This window comes from Sinohyriopsis cumingii, unplaced genomic scaffold (assembly GCF_028554795.1).
Source record: "Sinohyriopsis cumingii isolate HCF-2022 unplaced genomic scaffold, ASM2855479v2 utg000198l, whole genome shotgun sequence".
In the NCBI taxonomy this organism is placed as follows: Eukaryota; Metazoa; Mollusca; class Bivalvia; order Unionida; family Unionidae; genus Sinohyriopsis; species Sinohyriopsis cumingii.
This window is the reverse complement of record NW_028315875.1, coordinates 4,086,970-4,113,852: the sequence shown is the minus strand read 5'-3', so window position 1 is coordinate 4,113,852 and position 26,883 is coordinate 4,086,970. Positions and strand designations below refer to the sequence as shown.

Below are 26,883 nucleotides of genomic sequence, written 5' to 3'. Positions count from 1 at the left end.
ATGAGGAGGTCTGGTGCCATGCTGAGCAAAGCATAGAAGGCGAAGGAGAGATTTCCATGGTCCTGATTTTCAATGCCCATTCCTATGTCGAATTCCATACCTAGATGAACAAACTGTTGAGATGATACTATGTCAGATTTGACCTTGTTGACAAGGAAACCCATATTGTAAGCAATGTAACAAGGGTTTCTACATCATGTTTTAATATATAACTTATCTGATATTTTGCAGGATGTCATCCTGGTAATCTGATGTTAGAGATGGTCCAGATATGAGCCATAACACAGTTCATCAGACAAGTGAAGACCCAGGGACTGATGACAAGTCCAAAAGAGAGTTGTCTGAATTGATCACCTATGTCGTTGTAGTTGAATCACAGGAACTTCCTGAAACCCTTGTTAAGAAGTCTGCCTGTTGAGAGGCATTCAAAATGTGCCATGATGTTTCCAATGAGAACCAAGGAGCATGAATGAATTGATTCAGGGTCCTTAAGTCAATGACAGGGCTCAGAGTTCCATTTGCCTCTGGGACCAAGAAAAGTCTGGAATAGAATCCTGGGGAATTTATTATTTTGAACAATTTCTACTGCCCTTTTCTGAAGAAGGTCATTTATTTTTTGCTGCAAGGTGGTGGCTTTCAATAGGTCTGTTGGAATGTTTGGTGCTGATGGGAATCTGGGCAGAGGTGGTTTGAAAGTGATGTAGAGCCCCTCAGAAACCACTTGTCAGATCCAATGATTGTCATGGCAAACCTTGTCCCATTCTATACGGGGATATACTGGAATGGCCATACATGTCTAATACTATACAGGGACATACTGGAATGGCCATACAGGTCTAATACTATATGGGGACATACTGGAATGGCCATACATGTCTAATACTATACAGGGACATACTGGAATGGCCATACATGTCTAATACTATATGGGGACATACTGGAATGGCCATACAGGTCTAATACTATATGGGGACATATTGGAATGGCCATACATGTCTAATACTATATGGGGACATGCTGTGATGGACAGACATTTCTAATACTATATGGGGACATACTAGAATGGACAGTCATATACTATTATAGGAAGACATATTGGGTTGGTCAGACGTGTATTACAATATGCTCCCTCCATGACGAGACATAAAACAGTGATCAAATATGGCCCATACTGTTGAGAAAAACTGAATGTAGGTATCACTTGTGCTTTCTACAACAGTCTACAACTGTTTGGCATAAATACTGAGCAAAGCATGTCACACTGGCTATTGTCACCCAAACTGGGTTCCAAGATTTAGACACTGTTGTTGCCAAACCTGTACCAAGATCAGGATAGTAATCACCAACTTGAACTAAGATTTGAACACAACTTTTGCAATGGGTCAATTCTGCCAAAAAACTACAAAATATTGAACAATTCAATCTAGTATTAATAGATTAATTTAAAATACATACAGCATTATAACAAATGTTCACAAGAATATCTACTCTTGGATAAAGCATGTGAAGATAACAACTACATGCAAAATATCATTCAGGTTCATCATGTTTACATACTTAGCAGCAGATCTGACTTTGGATAATTCAAAATCCTGTTTTGTTTTCATGTAAGGTCCCGACTCGAGAAGTGCCCCACATTCTTCTGCCAGTCTCTGTCGCAATATGCTATCATTGTATGTGCTTTGCTGGTGGCATGGAAGACACATCAGTAATACATCATGGGAACAATGATCCTTCAGTGCATTAGGAAAATACCTGTGGAAAATAAATTAACATAAATGAAGCCATGACTTAAGCAGAGTCAACAAAATTTGGTGCTCAAAGTCCATGGTCTATGACACTGGCACCATATATTGAAGTCAGCTAGCTCGTCACTTACAATATATTTTTCCAGTATTTTGCCAAAGTGTTAATTACACACGAGAAGGTAAAAGGATAGTCCTGAAGCTAACTTTTATACTCAAATACCCTCTTTGCCTTATCTGGGTTATTCAACTTATGCTCAGAAAATATTATTTTTAGGGGAAACCAATGGCTACCATTTAATATGAAGTCTGTCAGACCCTGCTTATGTGATTTCAGGAAAATGCAGAAAACATCATTACAACAGATTCTGAAATGCCTGAAAAACAAGAGCTGCCCGAATTTAACCAGAGCCAAAATATTTAAATCTGAAGTCATCACTTGTCTGTATACGAATGCCTACAGGTAGCATTTTACCAGGCAAACATGTTTAAACTTGAAGACAGCATCACTGAGCTTTATAATAATGTACCAATGCCAACAGGTAACATTTCACCAGGGCCAAAATGTTAAACTTGAAGACAGCATCACTCATCTGTATACCAATGTACCAATGCCGACAGGGAACATTTCTCCAGCGCCAAATTATTTAAACTTGAAGTCAGCATCACTCATTTATATACCAATGTACCAATGCCAACAGGTAACATTTCACCAGGGCCAAAATGTTTAAACTTGAAGGCAGCATCACTAGTCTGTATACCAATGTACCAATGCCAACAGGTAACATTTCACCAGGGCCTAAATGTTTAAACTTGATGGGAATACTACCATAACTTGGTAACATAATTTATTATTGCTATTGTTGTTGTTGTCAAAGTTTAGCATCATAAAAAGACCACATGGACTCCAAGGCTTACCTACTGAAGAAGAGTTAACTAGACATTTTGTTAGCAAATACTAACAATAGGAATAATAGTTGCCAGATTCATAGTAGATTTGCAACTCATCGTGATAAATAAATACAAAATGCCATAACACAACAAAGCAGAAGGCTTGACTTAAACACAATTATGTAAGTAAAGTCACTGAATTGTGAAATATTGTGATCATTTTGTTAGGACTTTGTTACATTAGCATCAACATAAAGCTGAAGTGTGAAATACTGAGATCATTTTGTTCGGACTTTGTAACATCAGGGTCAACATAAAACTGAATTGTGAAATATTGTGATCATTTTGTTAGGACTTTGTTACATTAGCATCAACATAAAGCTGAAGTGTGAAATACTGTGATCATTTTGTTCAGACTTTGTAACATCAGGGTCAACATAAAGCTGAATTGTGAAATATTGTGATGATTTTGTTTGGACTTTGTAACATCAGCATCAACATAAAGCTGAAGTGTGAAATACTGTGATCATTTTTTATTAGGACTTTATAACATCAGCATCAACTATAACATCAGCATCAACATAAAGCTGAAGTGTGAACTACTGTGATCATTTTGTTTGGACTTTGTAACATCAGCATCAACGTAAAGCTGACGTGTGAAATACTGTGATCATTTTGTTAGGAGTCTGTAACATCAGCATCAACATAAAGCTGAAGTGTGAAATACTGTGATCATTTTGTTAGGAGTTTGTAACATCAGCATCAACATAATGCTGAAGTGTGAAATATTGTGATCATTTTGTTAGGACTTTGTTACATTAGCATCAACATAAAGCTGAAGTGTGAAATACTGTGATCATTTTGTTAGGACTTTGTAACACCAGAGTCAACATAAAGCTGAATTGTGAAATATTGTGATCATTTTGTTTGGACTTTGTAACATCAGGGTCAACATAATGCTGAAGTGTGAAATACTGTGATAATTTTGTTAGGACTTTGTAACATCAGCATCAACATAAAGCTGAAGTGTGAAATATTGTGATCATTTTGTTTGGACTTTGCAACATCAGCATCAACATAAAGCTGACATGTGAAATACTGTGATCATTTTATTAGGACTTTGTAACATTAGCATCAACATAAAGCTGAAGTGTGAAATACTGTGATCATTTTGTTAGGACTTTGCAACATCAGCATCAACATAAAGCTGAAGTGTGAAATATTGTGATCATTTTTTGTTAGGACTTTGTAACATTAGCATCAACATAAAGCTGACGTGTGAAATACTGTGACCATTTTGTTTGGACTTTGCAACATCAGCATCAACATAAAGCTGACGTGTGAAATACTGTGATCATTTTGTTAGAACTTTGTAACATCAGAGTCAACATAAAGCTGAACTGTGAAATACTGTGATCATTTTGTTAGGACTTTGTAACATTAGCATCAACATAAAGTTACATGAGCCAATAACAGTGCCTGAAAAACTCATTTAAATGAAATAGTTAGTTTAGTTGTGATTGAAACCTCAGTCTGTCATATCTGTTGCACATATCCCAAAGGTTACCAGAGAACTGAATCTGGGTTACTAAACATTTTAGTCTACCTGTGCAAATGCCTGAACAACTGTAAGCTGGACTAAGAGGCATTGTACCACTGGGCTACCATCCCTGAAAATGAAATCTAGGTCAAAGCAACCTAATGTTTGGCATGATAGTGAAGTATAGTATGTGTGTTTGTGTGATTTGGTTATTTAACATAGCTTTAAAAAATTTTCAGTCCTATCACTACAATGTCTGCAGAGTGGCAGTTTATAGTGATGTCTAGCACTGGGGCATCATGCCACAGCCATTTAGCATGATGTCCCATTCAGTCACATTATCTAGACACCAGGCTGACCAGTACCAAGCGAGGCAGCTGTTAGTACCATTTTTATAAGTCTTTGGTATGACTCAGCCAGGGATCGAACGCACGACCTCCCGCATCTGAGGTGGACACTCTTACCATGACAGTCATTTAGTACTTAATGTTTTAGGATTTTGTTGGAAGCTCTATCTTCCTACAGGTTTTGTGCAATTCTTTTCTTTTCATATTTGTAGAACTATGCTTTCAATCAGCAAGATACAGTCAGTTCTTTGTGTATGTCCTATTCAACCCACTACTGAAATTCTAATTGAATCAGAAATGAATCTGCTTTATAGTATTCTTTTGAGAATAATGATAATTAAAAAAAAAGAATTTAAATGAAAAGTCCATGAAATATGGTCAACAGTATACTGATAACATAGAGAAGTTACATTTGCATGCTCTGTGTCTTCATATGAAAATAACCAAAACATTCAACACAAACTTAAACCTGCTGTCATAATAAAATATAAAGAAACAAGACTCCCTAGTACAGGTTCTCTAATCATTTTCAAATTAAGTTAATGATTCTTAAAAACATTTGTATCACACCATAAAAAATCCTTTTGCTACTAAAATAATTCTAAGTCTTACTATCTGCTGCCCTGTTGGTGCTAATTATTTTGATTTTTTTAAAAATCAGTTGGTGACTGAAAATTCTACTATTATGTTAGCCTAAATTATCCAAATTTCTAATAAAAATCAGATATTAGGTAACATATAATATTAATTATCATTCCAGTTTTAAAGATATAAGCTATATGCTGCCAGCACTTAATTACAGCCTGTGCTTTTGACTGTGATCTATCAGTCTTGGTTCCTTTGTCAGGGATGGGCAACCAACAAATCTAGTATTATGAGGTAGCTACTTTCAAGGAAAATGATTTAACTGTTGTTGATGTGGGTTTAACACCACATTTTCAGCACATGATACATGGTGGCCAATTTAACATCTGAAGGAAGAACCTGTGAAAAGCCTGGAAAGAACCAGTAATCCATGGAAAGCCACTGGCAAGCTTTCTCACATACCCACACTGGACAAGCATTGGCTGAGCCCAAGACTTGAACCCACACAGACTGAGCTGAGATGGCACTGGTCAGTAAAGACAAGTGCTTTAGACCACTTGGCCTGACTAAACTGAGTAGATTATAATTTACCTTTTGTTGCAAAAACCATTCCAATGAAAAACTGGCTGGAACAGACACATCCATGGATTATTCTCATAAAACAGTTGTATATGAAGTATTACAAATAGTGGATGAGTCTAATACATCACTTGAATAGCACACTTCCAGATAGTGGAAGAGTCTAATGGACAGCATGATTAACACTTAATTTCAATGATTAAAGTGTACAGACTAACACACTTAATTCAATGATTAAAGTTTACAAACACACTTAATTCAATGATCAAAGTGTATAGACTAAAACACTTAATTCAATAATTAAAGTGTAGACTAACACACTTAATTCAATGATTAAAGTGTATAGATTAAAATACTTAATTCAATGATTAAAATGTATAGACTAACACACTTAATTCAATAATTAAAGTGTAGACTAACACACTTAATTCAATGATTAAAGTGCATAGATTAAAACACTTAATTCAATGATTAAAGCGTAGACTAACACTTAATTCGATGATCAAAGTGCATAGACTAAAACACTTAATTTAATGATTAAAGTGTACAGACTAACACACTTAATTCAATCATTAAAGTGTACAAACACACTTAATTCAATGATTAAAGTGTATAGACTAAAACACTTAATTCAATGATTAAAGTGTAGACTAACACTTAATTCGATGATCAAAGTGCATAGACTAAAACACTTAATTCAATGATTAAAGTGTATAGACTAACACACTTAATTCAATGATTAAAGTGTACAGACTAACACTTAATTCGATGATCAAAGTGTATAGACTAACACACTTATTCATTGATTAAAGTGTATTAAAATACTTAATTCAATGATTAAAGTGTATAGACTAACACACTTAATTCAATGATTAAAGTGTAGACTAACACACTTAATTCAATGATTAAAGTGTACAAACACACTTAATTCAATGATTAAAGTATACAGACTAAAACACTTAATTCACTCATTAAAGTGTAGACTAACACTTAATTCGATGATCAAAGTGCATAGACTAAAACACTTAATTCAACGATTAAAGTGTACAGATTAACACACTTAATTCACTGATTAAAGTGTAGACTAACACACTTAATTCACTGATTAAAGTGTAGACTAACACACTTAATTCAATGATTAAAGTGTAGACTAACACACTTAATTCACTGATTAAAGTGTAGACTAACACACTTAATTCAATGATTAAAGTGTATAGACTAACACACTTAATGATTAAAGTGTACAGACTAACACACTTAATTCAATGATTAAAGTGTAGACTAACATTTAATTCAATGATCAAAGTGTATAGACTAAAACACTTAATTCAATGATTAAAGTGTATAGACTAAAACACTTAATTCAATGATTAAAGTGTATAGACTAAAACACTTAATTCAATGATTAAAGTGTATAGACTAACACGCTTAATTCAATGATTCAAGTGTGGACTAACACACTTAATTCAATGATTAAAGTGTATAGACTAAAACACTTAATTCAATGATTAAAGTGTAGACTAACACTTAATTCAATGATTAAAGTGTATAGACTAACACACTTAATGATTAAAGTGTACAGACTAACACACTTAATTCAATGATTAAAGTGTAGACTAACACTTAATTCGATGATCAAAGTGTATAGACTAAAACACTTAATTCAATGATTAAAGTGTATAGACTAAAACACTTAATTCAATGATTAAAGTGTATAGACTAAAACACTTAATTCAATGATTAAAGTGTACAAACACACTTAATTCAATGATTAAAGTGTATAGACTAACACACCTAATTCAATGATTAAAGTTTACAAACACTCTTAATTCAATGATTAAAGTGTATAGACTAAAACACTTAATTCAATAATTAAAGTGTAGACTAACACACTTACTTCAATGATTAAAGTGTATAGATTAAAATACTTAATTCAATGATTAAAGTGTATAGACTAACACACTTAATTCAATAATTAAAGTGTAGACAAGCACACTTAATTCAATGATTAAAGTGTATAGACTAACACACTTAATTCAATGATTAAAGTGTATAGACTAACACACTTAATTCAATGATTAAAGTGTACAGACTAGCACACTTAATTCAATGATTAAAGTGTACAGACTAAAACACTTAATTCAATAATTAAAGTGTAGACTAACACACTTAATTCAATGATTAAAGTGTATAGATTAAAATACTTAATTCAATGATTAAAGTGTATAGACTAACACACTTAATTCAATGATTAAAGTGTACAAACACACTTAATTCAATGATTAAAGTGTAGACAAACACTTAATTCAATGATTAAAGTGTATAGACTAACACACTTAATTCAATGATTAAAGTGTATAGATTAACATACTAAATGATTAAAGTGTAGACAAACACACTTAATTCAATGATTAAAGTGTATAGATTAAAATACTTAATTCAATGATTAAAGTGTATAGATTAAAATACTTAATTAAATGATTAAAGTGTACAGACTAACATACTTAATTCAATGATTAAAGTGTACAGATTAGAATACTTAATTCAATGATTAAAGTGTATAGATTAAAATACTTAATTCAATGATTAAAGTGTATAGATTAAAATACTTAATTCAATGATTAAAGTGTATAGATTAAAATACTTAATTCAATGATTAAAGGGTATAGATTAAAATACTTAATTCAATGATTAAAGTGTACAGACTAACATACTTAATTCAATGATTAAAATGTATAGATTAGAATACTTAAGTCAATGATTAAAGTGTATAGATTAAAATACTTAATTCAATGATTAAAGTGTATAGATTAAAATACTTAATTCAGTGATTAAAGTGTATAGATTAAAATACTTAATTCAATGATTAAAGTGTACAGACTAACATACTTAATTCAATGATTAAAGTGTATAGATTAAAATACTTAATTCAATGATTAAAGTGTATAGATTAAAATACTTAATTCAATGATTAAAGTGTATAGATCAAAATACTTAAATCAATGATCAAAGTGTACAGACTAACACACTTAATTCATTGATTAAAGTGTATAGACTAAAACACTTAATTCAATGATTAAAGTGTATAGACTAAAACACAATTCAATGATTAAAGTGTACAAACACACTTAATTCAATGATTAAAGTGTATAGACTAACACACTTAATTCAATGATCAAAGTTTACAAACACACTTAATTCCATGATTAAAGTGTATAGATTAAAATACTTAATTCAATGATTAAAGTGTATAGACTAACACACTTAATTCAATAATTAAAGTGTAGACTAACACACTTAATTCAATGATTAAAGTGTATAGATTAAAATACTTAATTCAATGATTAAAGTGTATAGACTAACACACTTAATTCCATGATTAAAGTGTACAAACACACCTAATTCAATGATTAAAGTGTAGACAAACACACTTAATTCAATGATTAAAGTGTATAGACTAACACACTTAATTCAATGATTAAAGTGTAGATAAACACACTTAATTCAATGATTAAAGTGTATAGACTAACACACTTAATTCAATGATTAAAGTGTACAGACTAAAACACTTAATTCAATAATTAAAGTGTAGACTAACACACTTAATTCAATGATTAAAGTGTATAGATTAAAATTCTTAATTCAATGATTAAAGTGTATAGACTAACACACTTAATTCAATGATTAAAGTGTACAAACACACTTAATTCAATGATTAAAGTGTAGACAAACACACTTAATTCAATGATTAAAGTGTATAGACTAACACACTTAATTCAATGATTAAAGTGTATAGATTAACATACTTAATGATTAAAGTGTAGACAAACACACTTAATTCAATGATTAAAGTGTATAGATTAAAATACTTAATTCAATGATTAAAGTGTATAGATTAAAATACTTAATTCAATGATTAAAGTGTACAGACTAACATACTTAATTCAATGATTAAAGTGTACAGATTAGAATACTTAATTCAATGATTAAAGGGTATAGATTAAAATACTTAATTCAATGATTAAAGTGTACAGACTAACATACTTAATTCAATGATTAAAGTGTATAGATTAGAATACTTAATTCAATGATTAAAGTGTATAGATTAAAATACTTAATTCAATGATTAAAGTGTATAGATTAAAATACTTAATTCAATGATTAAAGTGTATAGATTAAAATACTTAATTCAATGATTAAAGTGTACAGACTAACATACTTAATTCAATGATTAAAGTGTATAGATTAAAATACTTAATTCAATGATTAAAGTGTATATATTAAAATACTTAATTCAATGATTAAAGTGTATAGATTAAAATACTTAAATCAATGATCAAAGTGTACAGACTAACACACTTAATTCAATGATTAAAGTGTACAGACTAAGACACTTAATTCAATGATCAAAGTATATAGACTAAAACACTTATATCAATAATCAAACAAGGATCCTGATAGAACCCCAAGTTAAAGAAACTCAGAAAGACAACAATAAGTTAAGTTACAATTATTTTACTCTTCTTACTTTATATTCAAGTAATGATTTACTGATTATTTCTCTCTTTGCATAATTTCAAACTAATTATTAGGGGCCCCAAGTGGCCGAGTGGTCTAAAGCGCTCACTGTTCCTGATCACTGCTATCTCACCTCTGTCCACATTTGTTCGAGTCTCAATCTCAGCTAATGCAGGTATGTGAGAAAACTTGCCAGTAGCTTCTCGTGGGTCGGTTGTTCTTCCCAGGTTTTTCCTTCACCAGTTATACTGGACGTCATGTATAGCCTATCTTGTGCTGAAAAATGGCATTAAACCCTATAGCAAAAACAACAAACTAATTTTTGGCAGAAGCAGCCATAATAATTCTCTTCAACAGTAAGTTTTTGGCAAAGAAATGAAAACAGCACATAAATATCACTGGCTTGTAGATCTTGTGAAAGGCACTTATTATTTATTTCATGCAGCTAGTCTGAGAGCACTGTTTTCATAACACTTTGGCAAAGAATTATAACAAATGACTCTTTAAAAGCACGACAAAATGGAGAGAGATATATTAAGGCAATGAATTTAACTGCAAATAGTAAAATTCATAAAAACATACATCATTACTGGTTGATTGTTAAATCATGCTACTCAAAATGTGGCAACACAAATTTTTTTGTTATAGTTATCAGCCATACATGGCCACAGACTTCAATGGTCTGTTACTATGTTGTTGTTGTGGGGTTTAATGCCATTTTTCAGCACACAATAGGCTATACATGGCGGCCAGTATTAATAGTGGAGGAAGAACTGGGGAAAACCCTGGAAAGAACCACCGGCCCACGAGAAGCTACTGGCAAGCTTTCTCACATATCCACATTGACCGAATCTGAGACTCGAACCCACGCAGAGAGAGGTGCGATGGCAGTGATCCGTAATGGAGAAAGCTTTAGACCACTCGGCCACTCGGGGCCCTGGTCTGTTACTATATCAAATGTTAGCATAAATGTCTTCAAACAAAAAACAAACATGTAAAGAACATGAATACATCAGAACACAGATTACATACAAAGGGCATAAACATTACAGTACACCCATTACACACAAAGGGCATGAACACAACCATACACACATTACACAAGGTCATCAACACAACAGTACACCCATTACAAAGGGCATGAACACAACCATACACACATTACACAAGGGCATCAGCACAAAAGTACACCCATTACACACAAAGGGCATTTAACACAACAGTGCACCCATTACACACAAAAGGCATTAACACAACAATGTACCCATTACACATAAAAAGGCATGACCACAATAATACACCCATTACATATAAAGGGCATTAACACATGATCGTAACTTCTCCATAATGACACACAAATGTGCTTTGATTAAACATCCTTAAAGTGCCATAACAGTGTATCTACATTTATTCAGTTCATTTCTTGGTGAATGAGAATATATATTCAAAATACAAACGTAAAAAATCTGATTAAAATTTTTTCAGTAATAACTGCATGAAAGCTGATAGAATATCGCGTTTGCACTTTTCTACAATAATAACCGAATGCAACCGCCAACCAACCCCAGTCTTTAGTGAAAACAAAGCGTGACATCACATTTTGCTGTAAACAAAGGCAGAGTTGGTATCAGCATATTACGGAAAAGTCCTCAGAAACTCAACATGAAAGCTGCAACTCTGAAGAAAGTGAATTGTCACTGTACTGCAGGTCTTCGCCATTCAAAGATGGGAAGGTAATAAGCTCAGAAGAATCTGATAATGGTGTAGACGTGGCTACCGGCACTCAAATTAGTCCATACCAGTTTGAACCCTATATTTCCAATAACCGATGAATCCAAAGTTGCAGATGAAGATGACGAAGAAGAAAGACAAGATAGATTGAAGGACAACTCATGGTAATTGTTTTCTGAGTATGTCTATGGCCATAAGTTACAATAAATATATGTATCCAACGATATTTACAGTACTGTTCAAGTCTCCTTTATAAATGGATTTTTTTCTCACCTGTAATAAAGGCTATATAAGTTTAATGCATTTCATGGGTAGAGACATATTTATACGTTGATAAGTAAAAGGTACACGTTAAAATTTCAAATTTAATGCCACTTTTAACGATAATTCTGTGGTTTTGTGTTGTCTAGTTTAATTTATGTAGGAAGCTGTAGTATCTGTACAAAACCTCAAACCATGCGCAAGCAACTTTATGATGTGAGGTCAAGCCAAGTACACCTTCTTCCAAATGGGATTCAAACCTATAACCTTGTGGCAAGCTAGTAAACAAGAGATATGTGTAAACAAATGACCATCAAATCAGGGCCTCTATGTAATTAAGAATGTACATGATACAACTTAAACTGTAAATTACAATAAAATCATCAGAATCCATTGATAAAATTTGTTTGATTAAAATGTAAGTTTTAATTATTGTGTTCATATATTATTTTATACCTGCACAAGTTCCACATCCACAACAATACCCTTATCTAAGTCTAGTATACTGTATATGCCATATTTGGCACTTTGCCCAGGATTGTCAGCTCTACCATCTCCTCCAAGTGTAACAGATATCTGATGTTCAGTAATCTTTTGCACATAGTTTCTTTGAAAATTGTGACAAACACTTCCAGTAGCAGGATACAAGTAGAATTTCTGATGGTTGGTAAATGTTGACATGCTTATACAAGACAGATTCATGAATTCATACATGCATAAGGATTTGCTTGGAATTGAACCAGAAAATAAAATCCCTTCTGATATTAGCAAATTTCCAGCTGGTTTACTAAACCAGTGGTGCACATAAAAGCAGTTCTTGCATTCTTGGTTTATTTTTACCAAAGATCCATTCACATAAACAATTTCACTTTCCGTGTTTAAACAGCACTTGGTACAACATCTAAATAAATAAATCCATCAGATTTGATTCAAAAACTACAAATTTAGTTTCCGCATCAGCTGGAACATTCCTGAAAAATAAATGTTTGATCCATACATTGAATAACCATTCCATGGTAAAGCACACTACAAGTGAAATACATATATTGTCCTATAGAGCGGCTTTGTAACTCGAACAGCATGATTTTCTTCAATTTAGCATACTCGTACAGTTGTACTGTATTTTTATGTCCATTATCATCTTCCATATCCTTCAATAAGCAATTTATAACTTGCATCTTAAGAAGGTAGCATCAGTTTATCTTTAGCGTACAGCAAGTGAAATACATATCTTGTCCTATAGAGCAACTTTGAAACTTGAACAGCATGATTTTCTTCAATTTAGCATACTCATACAGTCATACTGTACTTTTATGTCCATTATCATCTTCCATATCCTTCAATAAGCAATTTATAACTTGCATCTGAAGAAGGTAGTGGCAGTTTACCTTTACATTGCAGTAAAGAGCAGCGTCTGTATCAGCTATCTTGGCATTTGTCTGCTTGATTGTGCAAGTGAATTCAGCAAATAGGCACACAATATAAGAACATGGTTGTGTTACATGTTTTCCTGTTCATCAATTCTGTTATCCTGATCTGATGACAGGGGAAGTTGGTGGCTCATAGTCAATGTCTGACAAGTCATCTTTCACTGGTGATGAGAGTGGTTCCTCAAAACTGCTGGCTGATGCACTTTGTTGGAAAATGTTTTTAGCTGTTGGTCCGCTATCAAACTCAAAGTAACTGGGACGGACTAGCCGGAATGGATCTCTCATCACTGGTCTATTATCAATAAAATCGGTCTGCACTCCTAGATAAATGAAAATGTTTATAAAAGCAGAACCATTTTACATACATGAATACAAGTTTTGTGTGTACTTTCATCTACAATGAGAATTTAAATATTGTGTTTCCAGTACAAAGATAATTTTGAGGTATTAAACTTAACTATCGATTTCCTAGTATACTACAAAGTACTTGACAAAAGAAAAAGCCAATCATGTCTCATCAAAATTCTGTAAAATAGTTCTTGTTTAATAACAAAGCATACATGTAAGTTTAACTTGCTAATAAATTGGAACAGTATATATGGACATTGTTTATGGCCATCGTACCATCCAGATAGGGCTAACTTCATGCTAGTTCCAAATGGCTTTGATTTTCTGTTTTCAAGTAAAAGATCATAACCAAAAGTGGTTATCATCTTCACTGCGGGTTGAGTCGTGATCTTGGCACCTTAATGTAAGTCTGGCATTTCTTAGACCTCTGTTTTATCTTTTTGTTGACTGGGCATCCAATGACTGCATCAGTCAGAGGCTTCACTTTATCAATTTCATATTCATCTACCTGAAAAAGGTCAGTTGCATGAGTTTTATTACTTTTGAATACTGTCCTTTGTTTGGGCAAGTTATTTTAGCAGTTAGAAAGTTTAAGAAGATGAAATTATATTTTGGATAAAGAAAATAGTTCCAAATTTCATATGATGAATTCAATAAAAGCCCCTATCCACCTTAACAGAATGTGTCTGAAACATTAAAAAAGAAATGTATTTTTAAATACCGACTTATTTTTTCCTTATGAAGAGCAAACCTATCCTTTTCTCCAAACATTTAAGCTGTAGCTTATTGACATTAATTTATTTCTAGAAATACAACACCATTTTGTTAAAACATGTTGTTGTTAGAAATGTCACTCTCATAAAAATATGGATTAATATTTATATCCAATGAAGCTAAACTTTATTTACCTCTTTCATAATGTCAAATGAATTTTTTAATCCTTGATCCTGAGTTGTCTCACTGTCTGTTTGTTGTGAATATTGTTCCTCCTGTGCAGCAATAATCTAAAACAAAACATACCTAATTAGAGAACATTTAACAGTAACTTATACTAATGGCTATTCACTGACTTTCTAAAAATAATTAGTCATGATACGACTGAAAAATTGTTGAACATGACAACACCACCACCATCCAAAAAATCATAACACAATACTGTCAAATTTCTACTACATATTGTTTTGCAGAGATCTTTTATTAATTGCGGATGGTAATAAACCTCATCATGTTTGTAAATATCTATATGTAATCTGATTCACACATTAGTCGAACAATGAAATAAATATGTAGGCCTTCTAAATCTACCAGCAGAAAGATTTTCTATTCATATGGTCAAACAAAGTTGAGGGCAACACAAAAATTTTGACAATATTTATCAAATGTTTATATCTCAGTTCTTGATTTATTGGATATTTACTGCATTTGTTTTGGGAACTATGAAAGAATGTTCTACAGGGTACAAATGGAAATCATGTGGTGACTGATCTGTTGAATATCACAGACATAATAATATGGTACTTGTCACTGAAAACTCACCCTTGCTGCTTCTCTCTTTGAATAGCCCCTTCTTATTTTCTTTGGTGGTGACACCTGACAAGTTACTTCCTCTCTGATGGTGACAATATTTCAGGCATACACAGTTGATGCTTTGGTGCTGAAGGTTCTGATACACATGCAGTTACACTGGCTTGGTTGTCAGTTTCCTTCACACAGTGGATAGAAGGGACAGCATCATCACTGAGTTTGACTTTCTTTGGTGCCCTACCCATATGCTCAACCTCAAATCTATATCTAAATCGGAAGCATTCTGGTGTGAAATGAAAGGAGCAGAGGGCAGAAAACTCAGTCGGACCATATCCCAGTTTGTTCTTTTGATTTTTACAAAATCTGTCCACCTACGACAAAGTGCTTGGTATTTTGGGAAGGAATACATGGAAAACCCATCAGCATTTGTATTCCCCCAGTTTGCAGCAACACATGACCCAGCTGCCCTTGCTTGTACCCCTACAATCTCCTCTTGGCATGATTGTGATGATAAAACTTTTCAAACTAATATGTAATAGAACACATGCTTTGTGTTTCAATAGAAATGAAAGTAAGGTGTGTGTTGAAAATATGACGTCAGGTGATCTATAGACTCCAGAAATTACCGAGCGATAAAATCGGTCCGATGTGTATTATTTCTGAACATAAAACCCAAGCATATTTCTCAGTTATTATGGCGAATTTTTTCATTTTTTTTCTTTTATACCGCTTCCAGATTTTATTTTTTATTCAAATAATATTAAATTTTATTTACTTTACCTACACTGGTATGGCACTTTAAAGCACATGACACAAAGACTTGCTCAGACTCCAAATTATCATATCACAAGACTTCTGACTCATGGAAATCACCTTCTGTATTCAGCTGGCACCACCAACTTGCGTATGTAAGAGTCATCTGCTCCACACACGACGCATATATTCTCCTTGTCCTGGAGGTAGTAATCTGCCTCTGACTGGGGGCGTCCTGCAGGCTCAAACTTAAGCTTTACCGTCAAAGGGTCATCACTCACTTTGTCTGGAATGATAAATTGGTCCACCATTACAACAAAGAATGCTATCATTTGAACAGTTCACAAAAACCACTAAATCCTGAGCTTGTTATGATCTGATGTGTGGCAGCAAAATATCATAAATTCCTGGTTAGTATAAATACCGGATACCTTACCTTAATGTCCATTTATGAGGCAAGTTGAATAATTTCTATCATTAGATGAACAACAGATTGAAATTATTCAATGAGTTTCATAAATTTTGTCTAAAAGAAGCACATATGTAAGATTCTACTCATCAGATAATAAAACAAATCAAGAAAATACAGATTAGTGAAATTACCTGGAAATGCATCCAGATGCCTCACAGACTACACATGTACAAAATTAACTGGCAATGTAACATAGTGTTTTAATGGTATTTAATATCCAAGACAATAAAACAGTTATATGATAAAAACAATTTTTTCCTTCACCAATAAGAGATATCAGCTAAAATAATTGATTACAGTGCACTACCATTGTTCTGACAATAAAGTAGACAGCACAAGAGTAACTTCCCCTAGCAATGTGAAACAGATATGCACTTCAGATATATCACTGCATATGACACATCAAGTGATATCTTTTCTTTAACATTCTAAGTTCTGAATTAGATATAAATAATGATTGATCATAAAAGGTGACAATACTTGTATGAGCTAAATGTAAAAAGGGAAAAACTGAAACTAAGAGATTTAATTTAAAAGGAGAATCATCACGGGATAGTGAAATATCTTGGGATACATACTATTTCATCTGGAAATCAATTCCTAAATAATAATTGATCCATTATCTGCATAGATCTGAAACTTAACTTTATGAATGGTTGCAAACAAAGTCTTTTGGTATTCAATGTAGCAATGGCATTTTGAGTCTAAAACTGCCATATCATTACTTTTTTTTAGCAATATCACTGTGATAGCATCATGATGTTTATACAATATCACTGTGATAGCATCATGATGTTTATACAATATCACTGTGATAGCATCATGATGTTTACACAATATCACTGTGATAGCATCATGATGTTTACACAATATCACTGTGATAGCATCATGATGTTTACACAATATCACTGTGATAGCATCATGATGTTTACACAATATCACTGTGATAGCATCATGATGTTTACACAATATCACTGTGATAGCATCATGATGTTTACACAATATCACTGTGATAGCATCATGATGTTTACACAATATCACTGTGATAGCATCATGATGTTTACACAATATCACTGTGATAGCATCATGATGTTTACACAATATCACTGTGATAGCATCATGATGTTTATGCCATTCAGATCAATATAATTAGGTATCAATAACTGAATGTTGGTTGTTTCTCCATTTCATATATCAACAAAACTTAATGAAAGCAAGAACAGTGTATGTTAGTCTCAGATAAAAGTTAAAATAAAGCAAGACAGTGTATGTTAGTTGCAGATAAAAGTTACAATAATTAAAGAACAAGAAGTCTAAGTAGATCTGGTATCACTCACCTGGTTAACATAACAGTTAACCATTTCACTATACAGGCTTATGTAGCAGTGTAATGCTTTGTAAACCATCTCCCAAGTTGATTTTACAGATTTTACTATACCCTGACAAAGTAAATCATGTCCCATGATGGTTTTACAGATTTTACTATATCCTGACAAAGTAAACCATGTCCCATGTAGATTTTACAGATTTTACTATACCCTGACAAAGTAAACCATGTCCCATGTAGATTTTACAGATTTTACCATATCCTGACAAAGCAAACCATCTCCCATGTTGATTTTACAGATTTTACCATATCCTGACAAAGTAAACCATCTCCCATGTTGATTTTACAGATTTTACTATATCCTGACAAAGTAAACCATCTCCCATGTAGATTTTACAGATTGTACTATATCCTGACAAAGTAAACCATGTCCCATGTTGATTTTACAGATTTTACCATATCCTGACAAAGTAAACCATCTCCCATGTTGATTTTACAGATTTTACCATATCCTGACAAAGTAAACCACCTCCCATGTTGATTTTACAGATTGTACTATATCCTGACAAAGTAAACCACCTCCCATGTTGATTTTACAGATTGTACTATATCCTGACAAAGTAAACCATGTCCCATGTCAATTTTACAGATTTTACTAAATCCTGACAAAGTAAACCATGTCCCATGTCGATTTTACAGCTTTTACTATATCCTGACAAAGTAAACCATGTCCCATGCTGATTTTACAGATTTAATATATCCTGACAAAGTAAACCACCTCCCATGTTGATTTTACAGATTTTACTATATTTCCTGACAAAGTAAACCATGTCCCATGCTGATTTTACAGATTTTACTATAACCTGACAAAGTAAACCATGTCCAATGTTTATTTTAATGATTGTACTATAAAGCTCAGCCAATCAGATACAATATCAACTAATTAAAATGCATGAATCTAACTAACAGTAATAATAATAATAATAATAATAATAATAACAATGACTTTATTTAGAGAAGCTAACTCAATTAGTTACAGAACTAATCTACCTTGAGGCATTCTATCTGTTACGTACAATATATACAGTATATATAACACGATGTGAGGAATCTGGCTTGATACTAGATAATTAAGTGATTTTAAAAATCAAAGTATCAAGCTTGGAACATATGAACAGGCAACTGTGAACACATAAACATAAAATATCATCCTGCATTGAAAAATTCAACTGTGAAAATGATGCAAAATTACAGAAAAGCAGGCGGTATTTATTGTAATAGAACTGTTCAATTGTCTAAAGATTTCATCCATTTGAGACACTGATTATGAAAAGAAGAAATGCTAGGAGCCTGCCTCATGTCACCATCTCATAGAATAAGGCAAGAAATAACTTGGTTTTGCCTTAGAACGATTTTATCATTTTCGTAGTAAATGCGTACAACGTTACCTAGGGTAGATAATTGTTTTTCTAGGTAAGTGACTGAACTAGCATGTATCTCGCTGTAGATCGCTTGCAGCAAGGGACACAAAAAGCACGGTATGCACATGTATTTTACCCTTAATATTACTCATTCTGCTGTAGATTTAAGGCAAGTTTCATCACTAATTGACACATTGGTCTTTTGGATATTGTCAAGGAATGTACGTTCTCCATTTTTGTTCTACAGCCATAGGGGTCAGTGTAACATTTTTACTGTATCTGATATGTGAAGCATATTCAGTTTTTAATGTTGTAGTGTGAAATGTTGCTTTTACCATTCCACGAATTTGAAATGTTGTGAACTTTTGAATTGTTTCAAGTTGCAATTAGGAGTTTAATTTAGTAGCATGTATCTATAGATTTTAATTCCATACCTGTTATTATGACCAGTTTGGTTTTATTGTAGCTCTCTGTGTGTATGTGTATGTGGACATATCAGGCTCTTGGTCTGGCCATCTGTATGTCTAAATGGGGATGGAAGCAAGTATGACCATCAAGGCCATACAGAACAGAACCACTGGTTTGTAAACTTGTGCACATGGTGGATCAATTTGGCCTTTCTAAGAAATATTCTTTCATGTATTGTTATAATCTTTATATTATTCATTGCATCCTAGAAATTATCTATACATTGATCTAGAATTAAATGGCAAGCCCTCTTTTGGAGTCTTAAAAGTATTGTTATGTTTGAATTAGAGGTATTACCCCAAATTACATTACAACAGTCCATATATGGCTGAAAATAAATTTTATAAAAGATGACCCTATACTGAAGAGGAATGTATGTTTTGATTTTCCTCAGTAGCCAAAGATAAGAATTAACCTTTTTGAACCATGTTTAATGTTAACTGACCAAGTAAGATTGCTATCTACAAATACACCAAGAATTTTATCATGAGAGGTCATATTAAGGCTCACATTGCCAAACAGAACCTGGAGTTTGTCACTATTCAGCCTTGCTAATTTTTGTTGTGTTGTAAATAGTAGGGCTTTTGTTTTTTCTGTATTAATGATCATACTGTTTTCCTTGCACCATACTTGAAGTCTGTTGAGAGCATCTTGTAAGTTATTTAAAAGTACTGTTTTGGTTTTACACATCTCAGACAGTGTAGTATCAGCTGCATAGAAATCAGTGGAAGAAACTGAAGTTCCAATCTTAAGTGGTGTATCGTTGATAAAAAGAATGAAAAACAGAGGTCCAAGGATACAGCTCTGTGGTACTCCACAATTAATATTTTTACTTTCAGAAAGTTGACCTGTTAAAGATACCTATTGCACTCTAACGGTGATAGATTTTTAGTTTTTCAAGCAAAATTTCATGGTCTACAAGATCAAAAGCTTTACAAAAAATCAACCATAATAGTGCATACCATTTCTCCTTGATCTAATGCTTTCAGCCATTTATGAATCAAAGATACAAGTGCATTTTCACAGGAGTGATTATGTCAAAAGCCAGACTGGTTATCATGAATAAGATCATATGTGTTCAAATAGTTGAGAAAAGAATCATGTGCATGTTTTTCTAGTAATTTGGAGAAACAAGGAAGGATAGAGATGGGTCTGTAGTTATTTACATCATCTTTTGTTCCTGCATTATGCAATGGTATAACCTTGGCAGCTTTCCATGTCTGTGGAAATTTATTAGACCTAATACTTTCATTGCAAATGAAAGATATACTCTCTACAATTGCAGGTGCAGCTACCTTTAGTAGCCTAGATCCAATCATATCAAGTACTGTAGCTTTACAATCATCCATTTTTTAAAATATATTTCAACACAAATTCTGGACTCATTTCAGGAATTTCAAACTTTATATTGTTTGTTAGTTTTATAGCAAAAAATTTTTTTGAGTTCCAGATGATCAGACAAAGTTCTGGGTTTTTTAAGTTTGTCAGCAGTTTGAATGAAAAAGTCATTAAAAATATTTGAGATGTCAGTTGGATTACCAGTATAAATGCCCTCATGACTGATAAAATTTCAGTTTACTCTTACATTTCCCTGCACCAAACTCTAAACTCTTTCCAGATAGCTTTCAGGTTATTTAGGTTTTCATCCAGCACTTTTTTGTAGTGCGCTGCTTGGCTTGACTTATCATTGTATTAACTTTATTCCTCCAAACTCTATATTCAGTTTGATTTCCTACTGATGTTAGTTGGTCTCTTTGCTTTCTTGCTTCTAAAATTTCTGGGGAGATCCAGCCTGGCTGGTGGTCTTTCTTTATCCTGTGTATTTTTAAAGGGGCATGTTTTATCACTATATGAATGAAAAAATCTGTCCAAGTATCTCAAATATCATCAATACCTTCAAAGATTCGGACTGTATTCCATGGACTCTGTTTCAGATCTTCCAGAAATTTAACAGCATGATTTATGAATATTATTTTTTGTTGATTTGTCATTGACTTTACGTGTTTGAAAAATTGCAAAGTGGTCACTTATATCAATCATTGGAACCATTACTTCCAAAACATTTTCTTTTGTAATGGTATAAATATGAGTGTTTTAGTTGTAGATGTTACTCTGGTAGGTTCATTTACTAGTTGCTCCATACCTAACGAAGCAAAAAAATCCAGCCAATTCACTTTTATTTGATCATTGAGAATGTCTCTATTTCCTGTCTTTTAGAAATAGTACCAGGTCTAACATACACAAAGAGCCCACCACTGCCTGCTTTCCAATCCCTTCAATAAGGTTTGTCATAGCCATTGTTATACAAGAAATTTTCATCCTGATCTTCTGTTAACATTGTTTCCAAGAGTCCAAACAAATGGACATTATTATTTGGCAAGGTTAGCAGTAACTTCACTTGATCAATCTTTCCATGAAAACCCTGAATATTTAAATGACCTATGTGTAAACCCTTACTAGAAACTCCTAAATTCATGAGCTTAACATCATAGCTATTAGAGACACTCAAGGAGAGATTAAAAGTATTAAAACTATGTTCACAATGATCATTGTTACAACTGTCATTACTGTATACAAAATCAGTTTTTCTGCAGCTGCATTTTCTACTTTTATAATCATTGTATAAATCTAAACTATCAGTCATATTTGAATATGTACAAGTAGCTGGTAAGTTTCCACATTCAGAACATCCATCAGCAAGGGGATCAAATCTGTTTTGACAAGGGATGCATGGTGTATATGACAGTCCTTGATAAATTGGTCTTCCTGCTGAATAGAGTCTTCCTGTGGAGTTGAGATGGCCTGGTCATTGCCCTTTTCCTATTCCATAAATCTAGTGTGAGTTTTGGCTTTGTGTCCAAAGCTACCACACTGATGGCATTGTATTGGCTGTCTGTGCCTGTATTCCCTTGCTGAATGTGTGATCCCACCAGATTAATCACATCCCCAAAATGTACTGACTGTATTGATATGGCTGACCATATTGTCTGATGTGGTTTTGACCTGCACTGGGTTTATAGGGACAAATGAAGTTTGTAATGTGGCTGTAAGACTAGACTTCACGAATGACTGCATTTCTATTTTATTTACTTTTCCACCCCTTTGGTAGACAGGTGGATATTATCTCTTTTTCCAAATAAATGTTGTATCACTTGTCCCTCTTCATCCTAGAAACTTATGTAATTATAAACAATATGACACTTTCATTCACTTGCCAGTCTTCAGATGACCTCATTGATATCTAATATATCACAATCTCCCCTGAGGGCCATTTCACACAATGCAACATGACAGCTTTGATTTTGCTTATGGATGTAACTGATCATATAGTTCTTCAAAAAGTTCTAGATCAGTCCTTTCACTGGCATTGTTCCCTCCAATATAGAGGACTATTTTAGTAAACTTGGAGAGATCATATATTTTTATATCTTCCAGTATTGGGTTTTCTTTTGGCAATACTTCAGGTGGTCTGTACACTTTTACTTAGAGAAATATGTTTAGGACCAATGGTTTGTGAATGTCTGCTGATAGTCAAATGTTTCTCTCTCTCTCTGGGCAGCTAATTTAACCTTCTCATTTATTAGCTTATCAATCTGTTTTTGCATCTTGCCCATTTGCTTCTGGAGTGTTTGTATTACAGTCAGCAGCAGGTCAGTATTACACATACATGGAGAGTGCTGACTATGATCTCTAGTAGGGCCCTCTGTAGGTGGCATAGGTATCATAGTTGGAGTACTATTCATTGCAGGAACCCTAGAAAATTTGTCAGCACTCTCATCAGATAATTCTTGGTTTTTATGACTACATCTCTCATTTGAGTCCACTATATCTGATAAACATGTGGAATTGAAACTATCCTCACTGGTAGGGGATTCTAAAAATAAATTAGTAGCCATTCTGATGAAGTTCTTATCTTTCCATTTCATTGACCCTAAACCCCTAACTTCTATTAGACTTTCAGCACAATTAAAAATAAAAATAAGTACACATTTTAGTCCATCAGCATGTGTTGTAATAGTAAACTTGGACTTGGATGAATCAAAAGTGAATTCCTTTTTAATTGTTCCAGGAACTGATGGAAAAATCCAGTTGTCAAAAATGTTGTTGTGAAATTGGTTGAATTTAAATGTTTCACATTGTAGATAATACCTTTAAACAGTCCTTAACAGGAAGGTCTTGCTCTACATCAGAGAATCCTTCAAATGAAACATTTTCTGAATCAAAAGAGTGTAAGAAAGTTGACACTGATGTGATCGATGAATCCATGATAAAAAATAGTCATTATAAAGTTAGTCTATTAGTATGCTATATTTCAATATTATTATATGTATCAACTGCAGTAGTCACAACAAATACAGAGTACAGTGATGGCAAGTAATGAAAAGCAGTTGAGTTGATCATTGATTGGTGGCAGCCATCTTAATGAATGCATCATATTTGAAAATCCACGGCAGAAAAATCATTTTGTCTAATCTCTGCACACACACATCTAGAAGATTATTAACAAATATCACAAGTAATCCGTATTAACATTTATGACTTAGGTACTTTCCTGTGGACTAAGTATTTTCTCCATAAAATTGAGTAAATCCATGGAACATGCTGCAGCATTGTCTGCAAGGCAGCTGTTCAAATACATATAAGCTCATTACTGAAACAATACAAGATCTTCATGATATAATTATATTTCAGTTTTGGTCAAAACCTAATCAGAAATACATCTAGATTGGGAACAAGATCACCCAATCAACTGAAAGATTAACTCATTAGTCTGCATGGATCTCACTCAATGCTAAACATGTCTTAGATCTTAATGATACAAGTATAAATACATGTCACAGAACCAGGACATCAAACCATCAGTTTTCAAAATTTTGATCTGTAGATTGGTGTCTAAATGAGTAGGATTTTTTATCAACATAAATTTTATATATGTTAAGGGAAATGAAGAAAATCTCAGATTCTGATCGCAAATGTTCCAATAATAATTAATGAACAAGTCATGGTACTATCAGTTAAACTGTTACATGTTTAGGCTCGAATAAACAGTAACACAGAAAGAGTGAAAACAACAAGCTTTTTAAAATTTAACAAATAATTTATTTCCCTGGAAAAATTCTGTAAAAATGAAAAAAATAAGAACTTATGGTTTCAAGAATCAAATCCAAAACTAATCTAAGAATAATCCACAAATTATTTTGCAAAAGTCCTAGTAACAAATGTTCTAATAATTTCAAGTTCGAATCCTGATGGAAAATCCAAGATGGGTGACAATGACGTATGCTGTAGTCAGTACTGTGCTTATCCACAGTTCCTTGTAGAAATACAAATAATGGCACTCCAGTCTTGGAAATCCAAATTAAATTTGAAAGCAATATCTTTCCAAAGGTACTATATCAGCAATCTTCAAATATTTCCAGAGAATAAAGAATTAATCCTTCTGAAATCCAAATGATCTGAAGATAATTAACTTAAAAAAATCTGGCTACAACAAACAAAACAACTTGATACCAAGTGTAAAAGCCCAAAACAGAGATCTCTATCTAAAACAAAGGTTGGGGGCCCTGAGTGGCAGAGTGGTCTAAAGCGCTCTCTGTTACGGATCACTGCCATCTCACCTCTGTCTGCATGGGTTCGAGTCTAGCATTCAGCCAATGTGGGTATGTGAGAAAGCTTGCCAGTAGCTTCTCGTGGATCAGTGGTTCTTTCCGGGGTTTTCTCCCCAAGTTCTTCCTCAACCTTTAATACTGGCCACCATGTATAGCCTATCATGTGCTGAAAAATGACATTAAACCCTATAACAACAGAACAAAAATTATATTGCATTAAAAGACGCAGTTTGAAATTCCACCAAGTTGCGAAATCAAAAGGGGGGTCACGTGATCATGTTTATATCATGTACACATAATATGGCCTTGATTTAGACCAATAATTTTCTTTAAGAAATAAAAAATAAAAAAAGTTATTTACATCTGAAACCCAAAGCCCCATCATGACCTTGACAACAACCAATCATTTTATTAGAAAAATAGAACTTTGTTTACTAATTCTGAATCAAGGTCAGCATCCAGGCCAACACCTGGTGTTTATGAAAAGAATGATTCAGGTCAACCAATTTTCTGGAAAAATATAATCTCCAGTGAATAAATTTACATTATATTAGCATATAATAGAATAAAAAATTTAAAACTGACAAACAATTAAATTAAAATAAATATGGATTAAATCAGATATATGTAACAAAATGTTCACTGCAAAGCTTTTCTTTTACAATGTCCACCTCATATATATGTTCCCAGCAAAAATGTTTTTACAAAGTCCACAAGCATTTTTAGTTTTTATTTCACAAATGCACTACTTGGTGACAACTAATGACATTCATTGTGATTGTTAAGTTTTACAGGCTCTCAATAGTTTCTGGTCCAGATTTCACTTTGAATCACTCTGTATTATTTAAAGAATGGAGAACAGTTCTTTCATTATCATTGGGATACAGCTATGACAGAACTATTTATCCAGTCTCAAATAAGACCTTCAAAGTTGATATGTTTGTTACAGAGGAATCATTACTCCTATGTGACGATGTTGCATATGTGACATTATTTCATTTTGTCTCCCAATTCATATTTTAAAACTGACTTGGCGTGAAACACACTATGCAAACAGACACTTAAATCCTGCTTTCTAATTTAACCAAGAAATGAATCTACAAGTTGTACATAAATATTCCTTTTAAAACATCCTAAAAATACACAATAACAGTTAAACAAGACAAACTAAATGTGATTCTGCTGAAATAATTTTATGGTTGGTATCTATTTTATCTCATCTCCGACAAAGATCAGCCAATTTCTAATAAAAGATTCACAAATCATCAAGGAAAACCTTTGATCCTTAATACTTATAATGCCTTAATAAATACCCCATTTTTGGCCATAAACTC

General features: G+C 33.0%; 1 protein-coding gene and 1 pseudogene across 2 annotated transcripts in view; both read right to left on the bottom strand.

The window, feature by feature from the left end:
• LOC149774594 (exonuclease 3'-5' domain-containing protein 2-like) overlaps positions 1 to 26,883 on the bottom strand; it is a 62,241-nt gene that overhangs the window by 8,986 nt on the left and 26,372 nt on the right. For both annotated transcript variants that reach the window (XM_089945080.1, XM_089945079.1), the window contains exons 8-9: positions 16,373 to 16,538; positions 1,558 to 1,755 (exon numbers count right to left, since the gene is read on the bottom strand). In XM_089945080.1, coding sequence (XP_089801206.1) covers positions 1,558 to 1,755; positions 16,373 to 16,538 — 364 coding nt within the window. The remainder of the gene's footprint in view (positions 1 to 1,557; positions 1,756 to 16,372; positions 16,539 to 26,883) is intronic.
• Positions 15,143 to 16,363, bottom strand: LOC149774596 (THAP domain-containing protein 10-like; annotated as a pseudogene).